We start from the raw sequence: 10,627 nt of genomic DNA, 5'->3' as shown, positions 1-10,627 counted from the left end.
AAACAGTTACAAACAGTCAGGTTCTTTTTTGGCTTCATAAGATGTCAGCTGGAGTCTCATAGAGTCTCGCAGATTCCGCTACTGCTTGTGTAGGTCAAAGTCCACCGATCGACGCATTCCCCAATTTGTAAAATTGATTTTATTCCTCTGGTGTTGCAATTGATATCAATGATTAATATGATTACCCTCAGTAAAAAAAAAAACACAAGAAACAGGGACGCAAAACAGTTACAAAACAGTCAGGTTCTTGGCTTCATAAGATGTCGCGGGAGTCTCATAGTCTCGTGATGCCGGCTACTGTTTGTGTAGGTCAAAGTCCGCCGATCACGGCGTTCCCCTATTTTGTGAAATGTATTTTTATTCCTCTGGGTGTTGCAATTGATATCAATGATTAATATGATTGCCCTCAGTAAAAAAGCACAAGAAACAGGACGCAAACAGTTACAAACAGTCAGGTTCTTGGCTTCATAAGATGTCGCGGGAGTCTCATAGTCTCGTGACGCCGGCTACTGTTTGTGTAGGTCAAAGTCCGCTGATCGCGGCTTTCCCCAATTTCATAAAATTGATTTTTATTCCTCTGGGTGTTGCAATTGATATCAATGATTAATATGATTGCCCTCAGTAAAAAAGCACAAGAAACAGGACGCAAACAGTTACAAACAGTCAGGTTCTTGGCTTCATAAGATGTCGCGGGAGTCTCTAGTCTCGCGGACGCAGGCTACTGTTTGTGGCGGGTCAAAGTCCCGCTGATCATTGGCGTTCCCCAATTTTGTAAAATTGATTTTTATTCCTCTGGGTGTTGCAATTGATATCAATGATTAATATGATTGCCCTCAGTAAAAAAGCACAAGAAACAGGACGCAAACAGTTACAAACAGTCAGGTTCTTGGCTTCATAAGATGTCGCGGGAGTCTCATAGTCTCGTGACGCCGGCTACTGCTTGTGTAGGTCAAAGTCCGCCTCAGTAAAAAAGCACAAGAAACAGGACGCAAACAGTTACAAACAGTCAGGGTCTTGGCTTCATAAGATGTAGCTGGAGTCTCATAGAGTCTGGTGATGCCGGCTACTGCGTGTGTAGGTCAAAGTCCGCCGATCGCGGCATTCCCCAATTTTGTAAAATTGATTTTTATTCCTCTGGGTGTTGCAATTGATGTCAATGATTAATATGATTGCCCTCAGTAAAAAAACACAACATACAGGACGCAAACAGCTACAAACAGTCAGGTAGCCTATTTATTCAGTAACATTATTTCAACATAAAATCAACTGAAAATGAAATGTAGATTCCCATTTAGGTGATGGTTGAAACGCCATTGATTGATTCAATGTCAGTATGGTTGAAAATCCAATGTTGATTCAACAGAAAGTAGAGGGGACACTTTCAACATCGGATCAATGTTAGGCTTCAACGTAGTTTCAACATTTCTGCTAAACCATATTTCAACGTTGATTCAACTGAATTTTGCTATCTGGGTCATGTGCTCCGCACAGCGACGTCTTGTCCATAGTGCCACGGCAGCGAGGGTGAATGAAGTACTCCGTGCTAACACCCTGCCAAAAATCAAAAACTTTTCCAGAAGTGCCCAATCTTCATGAATTGCATCCTAGCTATTGTAAACATCCCCTCATCAATATCATTAGCAAATGTTTTAATGAAAACAGTGGCATAAAAGCTGTAGCCTATCTAAAATTATATATTGAAAACATTGTATAGCCTATGTCATCTGATGTTAACTAGCTATGTGTAGGCTATGCGTCAGTTCGAATAGTTTAGCTAATTATGTTTTTTCCAAGCAAAGCTGTCTGGAAAGATATCTGCATCCATGTCCATTGTCTTCTGTTCGCTTTCATTCCTTTTGCTTGAAGTAATGTGAATAATCAACATTTAGTAAGTTTACTTTGTAGGAAACAATTGGCTACCTTATGAGGGAAAAAACCTCTATATCAGGGATGTAGTGGAGGCTACCGCTAAACGCAAGTAAACGCAGTTTATCCACCTCTGAAATTTCAGAAATAGTTTAAAACAGGTTATTAACTTTTAACGTTCAAAAATCACACTGTATTGTCCAATATTCCCAATGTGTACACTCATCAACACCATTTAATAGGCATCACCCAAATGGTCATAAGTGTTGGGCAAGCACAATCCTAGGATGAGAAAAGGAGACCAGTGTCCAGTATATATAGCCAATGTTAAGATGCTAATGCCGTAAGGACCTGACTTCTAGAATGAAAAATTATTCCCTCAACACTTGTACAAAAAGGACTTTTTCAACTGTTTGCATTCACTTCATTCAACACACAGCCATTTTATTTAAAATATATTTTACATGTTCATAACATTATCACAATGTCCATCGCTTCCCCCGATATGCACAACACTGACTGATTGATGGTACTAACGTCCTTTTTTTTAATTTTGAAAAATTTGAAGATGGGAGAAAAAGGAGAGAAGAGACATTTAACAATGCCCTCTTAGCTTAAGTTGTCTCACAACCTTTGGCACAGGAGGCTGAAGTATGGATCAGGACAAAGATGCACAGATGTCTGACAGTTTACTCCTACTTGACATACACTACAATGAGAAACATTGAAGTACCTCAGTAGAGACTTGACTTGATATTGGTCCACTTTGGACCATTTAAATCTTGGTCATTTTTATTGGTCAGGTCAGGCTCATAGGACATTATAACAACGAACACCACCACAAACGAGGGACTGTTGTGGTCCTTAAAGGGTCAGCTTCTCACGCACGCACACACACACACACGCCCGCGCACACACACGCCCGCGCACACACACACGCAAGCACGGACCAGCCAGCGCAGACAGTCAAACCATGGATGCGGCCCAGAAGGTGACAACGACAATGAAGGAGTTTCCTGGAATGGCGCAGACGGCCTTACCGTCCAGGCCACCTATGGAATGGACCTATGGAATGGACGGACTGAATGCTGAGAGCGAGATGTGGGACCATAACCCATCATCTCGGACCGCAGTCAAAAATGGCCATCGTGTTTCTGCTTGCTCCAATACAAATGTTCATTATACATATGTACATAAATACACATCCCCATTCTCAAAATACTTAAACAAACAAACACACACACACACACACACACACACACACACACAGTATTTTGATGCAATGCAATGACCCAGAGTTTCAGATAAGAGAGAACTCTGTGGGCCATGGGAAGGGTACACTGCTGTTCAGAGAAACCCTAGAGGAAGGTGGAGGGTCAGGGTTGTGTCCGTCTCCTGCCGTGTTTGGGCCGCCGCGGTTTGAGGATTACGTAGTTGCTGTATGTGGTGTGCTGCTCTGAGAAGAACGGCACAAAGAAGGCCCTGAAAAACTTGGACGACCTGTGTGTACAAAGACAAGGTCAAAATCACACACTTCTATGTGTGGGTAAATGAGTTAATAGTGTACAGTGTCAACAACACTAACAAGCATTATCTCTCGGAGGCCGGCTCGTGACAAGAGACAAGGAGCTATGTGTCAGGACAAGGAACTGCTAATCTCAAGAATTGACAGATTAACTTCGAAGACAAAATCCTTACTGACCTATATTTGTGGTTCAAACGACCCCATGTGAACTCCCCATGAGACCAGTGGCTCATCACTGGAGAAAGAAAAGAAAGAAGCAGAACTGACCTGCTTGCATCCAGGAAAGGCTTCACAACAATGATGCTCCACTCTTCTTTGTTGGCAGCATAACGTGGTTCACGAGACGCCTCTGTTTCCAAGGCCAAGTCCACTAGGTAGTGGCACTGTTTGAGGTCCACCTAAAGAAGAACAGGACCTTTCTTTATTAGTTACTACTACTGCTGAACAATTGCTTGGGTGTAAAAGGCCACTTCTAAATATGTTCAGGGTTCCTCTCACAATATTACGGAGCTGCTGTTGCACTTACGTATCTAGATGTCTCCTCAAGATTCTGATCATTCATTTCCGTGGGAATCATGCGGGTGGCCCATGGCTCACTGGAATACGGCTTGGGAAGCTGACCACGGAATTCTGATTGGATAAATTGCAGTTGCCAACTAGGGAAAAAATGAACAGAATTTTGTGTCAACTTAGACAGGAGTGGGGCAAATATTCATCACCAAGATGAAATTTCTAGAGTATGCAAAGTACACATTAATATTGGGTAACATCATTTATCAAACCTTATTTCCATGATAACAGTATTTGCATTTTCTAATAACATTTGTTTTCTACGCCTAAATAAATGGTACAACATGTAGTTAGTACATTAGTCAAATAAAAACTATTCTGAATTTTGGTAATATTTATATGAAAATAAAATTGTTATTCCCCCTCCCATTTTCCTGTGTATTTATTTACATTTGTCTTGCCCCGAAGATGAGCAAATATCTAAAAACAGCTAAAAGACAGACTGAACATGCTAACAGAGCACTGGGAATGCGGTGACAAAAACAACATCTTGCCCCTTTAAAGGTGAGCACACTGACTTGTTGGGCAGGAGGAAGCTGCTGGGGAAGCGATACCACTCCTTGCCCACACACACATTGACCGGTCTGCCCTCGGGAACGGTGTGGATGTTGGGGTCTTTGGCAATGCGGTGGAACTCGGGGTACAGATCCAATGGGGCATGGTAGCCTAGGAAACAAAATGTCAAAGGAGAATCTGTAAATGTTTTTTTGTTTTTGTTTTTATTAAAGTGTAAACAAAAGAGAAAGAGAGAGAAAGAGAGAGAGAGAGAAAGAGAGAGAGAGAATAGCAGAGTCAGAGACCAAAAACGTTTCTACAATAATAATATGCAGGTTTAGGTTAACGCAGCCTTATGCTCATACAGTGGGAAATTTGGGGCAATTTTGATGTATCCCATGGAAAAAAAAAAAAAAAAATACTACGCAATGTCCTCAACTGGTGTGAGTAGTGGTGTTTGACTAGTTTGAGTAACTGTCTGTTGGTCAAGGTTGGAGTGGCGTGTTTTTTGTTGCAAGTAAAGACATGCTGGTATAGATGAACTTGGTTAATTTGCATAAGGTTCCCCTGACCTCGGAACAGAGCCACGGATCGAGACAGTGACAGCACAGCGAAGAGCAGCACAGAGCCCAGGGCCAGCCAGTTGGAGGAGACGGTGTAGTGCTCCAGGCGATAGCGTTGGAACAGGAAGTGGTAACATTTCTGCAATAACCAAAGAAACACAACCGCCCATTTAAGTGTCAAACGGCCCAAAAAGATGGACGCCACCATGACTAAAAGGAGTATCCATATAAATATGCTACTTATGTCACTGGCAGTAGCAAGAACTGTTGCGATATGCTTGTTATTAAGACAACTAATTAAGCATGAATTAATCATACAAACAATTAAGACATAAATGACAAAACAAATGACAAAACACCTGTGAAAGGTAAATGCATCGACCAAATAAATAAGTGGACTCAGCCGAAGCTTCTCATTGTACCTGAAGGGAGGATAGTGCCACAGCTCCACAGAGACAGATGAGCGGGTATATAGGAAACAGAAAGCGCTCCTCCTTGTGAGGTTGAGTAAAGAAAACCACCATCCAAAGGTACATGGGTGAGAGTGTTAACCAGTAAGGGCGTCCTAAGTTTTGTACTGTAGCACAGACACACACACAGAGGTGGATAAAGAAGGCAGAAAGTCCTGATCAGCTGGTGCCTTGCCAAATCATTATAAAAGCAGTTTGCAAATTCAGCAACACCTGAAGATAAAACAACTCAACTAGAATGTACATCTGACAATCAAATAAAAAGCTGACGGACGTTGTTGCTGAACTCACCGTTAAACCTCTGCAGTAGCGCTTCCATTAAAGCAGTGAGGGGTAGTGAGAACAGGGCCAATGCAAAAACGATATTAAAGTTCAGGAAACCGTTCAGAAAGTAATAGTGCCACGGCTCTGTGCCTAACAAAGGGCGAAAACACATGTAATCATATATCACATACATCAACACATCAAACTTAAAGTGATGAAAATAGTATAAAAAAAATTCAGTAGCAAAATCGTACAAATTGTCTGTCTTTGACTAAGTATTTCATTATGCTTGGCAGCTCAACACATGAATACCTACAGTATACACGTTTAATGATTTCACACATTTCTTTTTGTGACACAAGAAAATAAAAAAAGTACCATAGAGATCTGGGCCATGAGGAGTGAACACATTGTAAAGGACGATATTCAGAGGAGCAATCACCAGCTTGCCATAATAGTAACTGTCTACTAATACTACAGGAACCTATAATAAACACAAGACCAAAACATGTGTTATTCAAAAGAGATGATGTTACATCAGATGGGCCCGTTGTACAAAAGCAGAATTAAGACATCCGGGATAAGTTACTGAGCTGCGCTCAATGAATCCAAAACAAGAGCGTACAGGCTTAATTGGTTGCACAAAGACCAAGCCAGGATGAGCAGACACGGATTCATCAAGCCAGGTGAAACCTATCCTGGATACAGTAAGTGCGCGCTCACGCCTCCCTCAAATAGACCCCGCCACCGTTCACAGATTCACCATGGCAACTACAGTGGCTTCATTGCTTCTTCTACGGTGTAAAGTAGGTAGCGATAGCCTTTTCACAACAGCAACACCTCTGTTTAGGAGAATATTGCAACTAGTGTCGCTCCCACCACGCACAAAATCGTTACGGCGCTCCTGTGACGTCACATTGTCGCATGACAGGTCAGGAATGGCGAGTATGTAAAAGTTAATTAATGATCACAAACGTTTAAAAAATGACAGTGGGTCTAGTTATATGTGATAACAATGTGTAGTGGGCAGTGTAATAACTATTGGTTTCCGTTTGTGGTGACTGCTGACTGAGATAAGGGATGAGAATAAATAGATCCTGGAACTTAGCCTGGTCTGGAGAAGGCTAGCTCCACACAGAATAAATCGCCATGGTAACTTATACCATAACATATCCTGCTGCCCCCTATCCCGCTTTTGTGCAACCGGATCATGGATAAATTGAGCCAGGATAACCATGATATCCCGTCTTAATCCCTAGTTTTGTGCAATGGGCCCCTGGTTGGCAAAGGCAAGAATGTTGAATAAATACATAAATAAATAAGAAAAGCATTCTTTCTGTAGACTTTAGATGTGTTAAACGACAAAATTCTCACCAGGAAAATGAGAAGAGCCGCCGCAGCCCACATGATGAAGCTCTTCCATTTCCTCTGAAGGACCAGCAGGTCGAAGGCGATGGGTATTCTGCCAAAAAAAACGAACAGTTAAAATCACCTCACACTTCCTAACCACAATATCACATGTAAAATAAAGACGTTTGCTAGATAGATACATCAATTTGTGACATCAAATGTGCCTCGCTCACCCCAGTAGAACACTGAATGGCCAGCCAATGATGGCTCCTGCTGCCACCCCCAGCACGGCTATGCTAGTGCGGCCCTGGAACCAGCCTGTCATGGCCACCACCGCGCTGTACATGCAGAATGTGCTGGGGAGGAACGCTGGGATCACACAAACACAGCACCCAGTTATTCACAACACAAATATGGGATCAACCCTTCCCATATTTTGGTACAACTTTGGTTAAAAGCTTTGCTGTTGTTTATAATTGTCTTCGGTTTTGCTGAAAGTGTTTTGTTTAAAGAAAAGATTTGTTAAACAGAAAAAAATACAATACGGGAAGAGATTTCACAATTACTCATAAATAGTCGCAATAAATGTCTCTTTATTGGGATTTCTGACTCTTTGCAGTATGTGTAGATTTTAAATACAATATACCAATACACAAATAGCCTGTAGGTCACTAAGCTGTCTGACAGAGTAATCCAATTAGGCACATGACAACAATGCGGACATAAATGACCAATTCTGCTGGGGTGAAATGAAAAGAAGAGTTTTAATGAAAACTCATCATCTCAAACAAACCTGCAGAGGAGCAGAACATTCCTGCACTCAGAACCAAAAATGCCAACATAAGCCGACCAACATGGAGACCAAACTTCTTACAGACTGCCCTGAAAGAGGAGAAAAGTAAGTTATAAACTAAAAATAAAAAATAAGCTAACATTACTCTTGTATAACGAGGCAAGACTGATAAACACAATAGATGAAATGAAGACAAAATGTTTAATCAACTGTTAATTAAGTCCCTCATGGGATTACCCTGGAAATCCAGAGTTCTTGCGAGAGCACAATTTGAATTTGCTCAGCGAGTCACTCTGGCAATCAGTAATGATGCTCATTACCCATGCCCTTGGAGCCTTGGTGATGCCCCTCAAGTTGGGCCATTTTCATTACTATAGCCAGACCAATCTTTCTAGATTTGGGTCTGGATTTCCAGGCTATCATGGGATAGCAAAACACACAAAACATAATGCATCTATGTTCTATTTAGTTTGAAAAAGTAAACTTCCATGACCAGTGAAATAGAATTGTACTATGCACAGATGCACACTCACTTGTAGAAATAGAGTTCACAGACACAGCAGGCAAAGGCCAAAACACAGCGCAAAAAATAAAACACTAGGACCTGTAAAAGAAACAAGGAAGTTTCAGTGATAGCCACCTCTCTAACAAACATACATGATAAAGAGAACACCATAATAAACTAAAAGGATTACTGACCTTGTTAGTCTGAAGTATCTTGGCATGAAAGAAGGCAGGAAGGGCATGGAGCCATAGGTAAGCATAAGAGCGTATTGCATAAGTTGGAGAGTACTCCCATGTTTGCATTCCTTTGCCATAAAGCAGATAGTGAGTCTGAAAAGAAAAACATTTCACTTAATAGAGTGGAAATACACATTGTTCAACAGGGTCTTTCTAGTGTTACGTATGTCATTTGTTTACAGTTCACCTGATGTTATTGTAAATGCATGTTTGTTCATTTAACTGAGAATGCCAATTCCACCTGACATGACCTGGCTCTGATAATCCTTTTCCAACTCAGCTTTGCAGGCTGATGTATGTATGGTAATCAGTATAACTCACTGGTTCCCAGTAGTTGAATGTCTCATCACAGTCTGAGATGTTGCTGAGCAATGCTGCACAGAAGCGGGCTGAAACGAGGCACTTGAACGCTGTTGAACCTTCCGGGGCCCAGACCTGGCCTGCTTTACTTGATGTCCTATAGTAATATGAAGGTTCAAACGGGATGATATGCTTATCTGGGTACAAACTAGTAACCAGGGGGAAATGCACAACAGTTTGGAAAAAATTACATAAACTTCCCAAATAATATATGCCAATACAAAACTATGAAGAAGCCTTAGGATTCAAAATGAATGTGATGAAATCAACTTCACACCAGTCTGACAGGGGTAAAGTAACCTTAACTGATCAACTGATTGAGCTTCTCACGTTACAAGCGGCTAATGATACGTGGCTCTAATGCCCCATGACATACAGACTGTTAGCTAACCTTAGCTTAATGCTTCTCAATAAGACAATGAAACGTCGTTGTACAAACAAAGGGTTTCTGAATAAGAAATGTTTGCTTCATAAAGCACCGAAACCGCTATAGCAGCTACTCGACTGAAACTGGTTTCGAAGCCTAGATCTACATGCTAGAACTTCGTTAAAGCAGGTGATTGAATGAATGAGAAACCTTTAACGTCAGGACAGCTAGCCGCTGTCATTCAAAGCAGATACCCTCACAAGCTAACGTTAATGTTACACTGCTTGGATTAAGCCTGCGTGCTTGTAAGCAACCCCAAATGGCTTAACTCCCAGAATACTAACTGATATTAAATGTATCGTTGCAACAAAACCCGACAGATAACTGCATTAAGTAGCTAGTTCTACATGCAACGTTACCAGACATGAAAACTGTAACGTTATGCTATTAGCCTGGACATCTGACAACAGCATACAGCTAAATGTTTTTCTAAATCACTCACTCATTTCGCATGTCACTGTTTTTACTGTCGTCAACATTCTTCTCTTCTTTTGACGTTCGGTTGTCGCTGACAATACTTGTGTTCACATTATTAGCATCTTGTTTACTGCCTCGTCTGGTTCGCTGACGGACACCCTTGGTCGCCATGTCTTCTACTGGCATACAAATGCTTCGTTTGGAATAGATCACATGTGATTTTAAGAGTCCGAACCTAACCATAGACATAAGACCTATGCATAACCATAGACCTACACTCATATCCCCAAATCCCCCAACCCCTAACAAAGTTGCACAAGGTAATTCATAAATATTTTATTTGATCCCCATGTCCATTGTAATACAAGTATTTAAAAGCAATATAAATAACATTTCCCGAAACGTCATACATTCCACATTTAAAATCGTTCACATAAATAAGAATACAAATATTAAATACACATATTATTAGCAGCCAAGACCATCTCAATGACATCTCTGTACTTGTTTGTTACATCACATATGAGGTAGGCTAAAGGGACGAGCCTAAAATTATTTCATCGTCTTTTCCACCACTTCCAGTGGCTTATCAAGTGCATGCACACCTCACAATTTACATTGGATTAAACATATTACTGACACAGCTACTTGCCATACCAGGCTTACATGAAGTAGCCTAATAGAAAGTAGATTTTTTCATTAAACAAACATATCAACAACATACATTTGTTGCTCAGCCACGGTCTTAAAAACAGTATTTGCTCAACAACAAAGCAAGCACATATC

At 41.1% G+C, this 10,627-nt stretch overlaps 1 protein-coding gene across 1 annotated transcript; it reads right to left on the bottom strand.

Moving 5' to 3' along the window:
* Positions 1 to 2,616: 2,616 nt before the first annotated feature.
* On the bottom strand, positions 2,617 to 10,045 carry alg9 (ALG9 alpha-1,2-mannosyltransferase). The gene is made up of 15 exons (XM_048237949.1): positions 9,867 to 10,045; positions 8,959 to 9,094; positions 8,596 to 8,730; positions 8,430 to 8,500; positions 7,897 to 7,985; positions 7,337 to 7,472; positions 7,128 to 7,215; positions 6,132 to 6,237; positions 5,781 to 5,903; positions 5,442 to 5,596; positions 5,029 to 5,158; positions 4,480 to 4,627; positions 3,918 to 4,047; positions 3,659 to 3,789; positions 2,617 to 3,366 (listed from the first exon to the last, which is right to left on the bottom strand). The coding sequence occupies exons 1-15, from the start codon at positions 10,025 to 10,027 to the stop codon at positions 3,243 to 3,245; spliced, it is 1,863 nt and encodes a 620-aa protein (XP_048093906.1). The 5' UTR covers positions 10,028 to 10,045; the 3' UTR covers positions 2,617 to 3,242.
* Positions 10,046 to 10,627: the final 582 nt, after the last annotated feature.

This window comes from Alosa alosa, chromosome 2 (genome assembly GCF_017589495.1).
Source record: "Alosa alosa isolate M-15738 ecotype Scorff River chromosome 2, AALO_Geno_1.1, whole genome shotgun sequence".
NCBI classification, from domain to species: domain Eukaryota; kingdom Metazoa; phylum Chordata; class Actinopteri; order Clupeiformes; family Clupeidae; genus Alosa; species Alosa alosa.
This window is presented reverse-complemented; position numbering and strand designations above follow the sequence as displayed.

Coding starts and splice junctions, on each gene's coding strand:
- alg9 (XM_048237949.1), bottom strand. CDS start 10,027: ATGCCAGTAGAAGACATGGCGACCAAGGGTGTCCGTCAGCGAACCAGA. Junction 8,501..8,595: donor AGATACTTCAGACTAACAAG/GTCAGTAATCCT, acceptor TTTCTTTTACAG/GTCCTAGTGTTTTATTTTTT. Junction 3,367..3,658: donor CCTTTCCTGGATGCAAGCAG/GTCAGTTCTGCT, acceptor TTGTACACACAG/GTCGTCCAAGTTTTTCAGGG.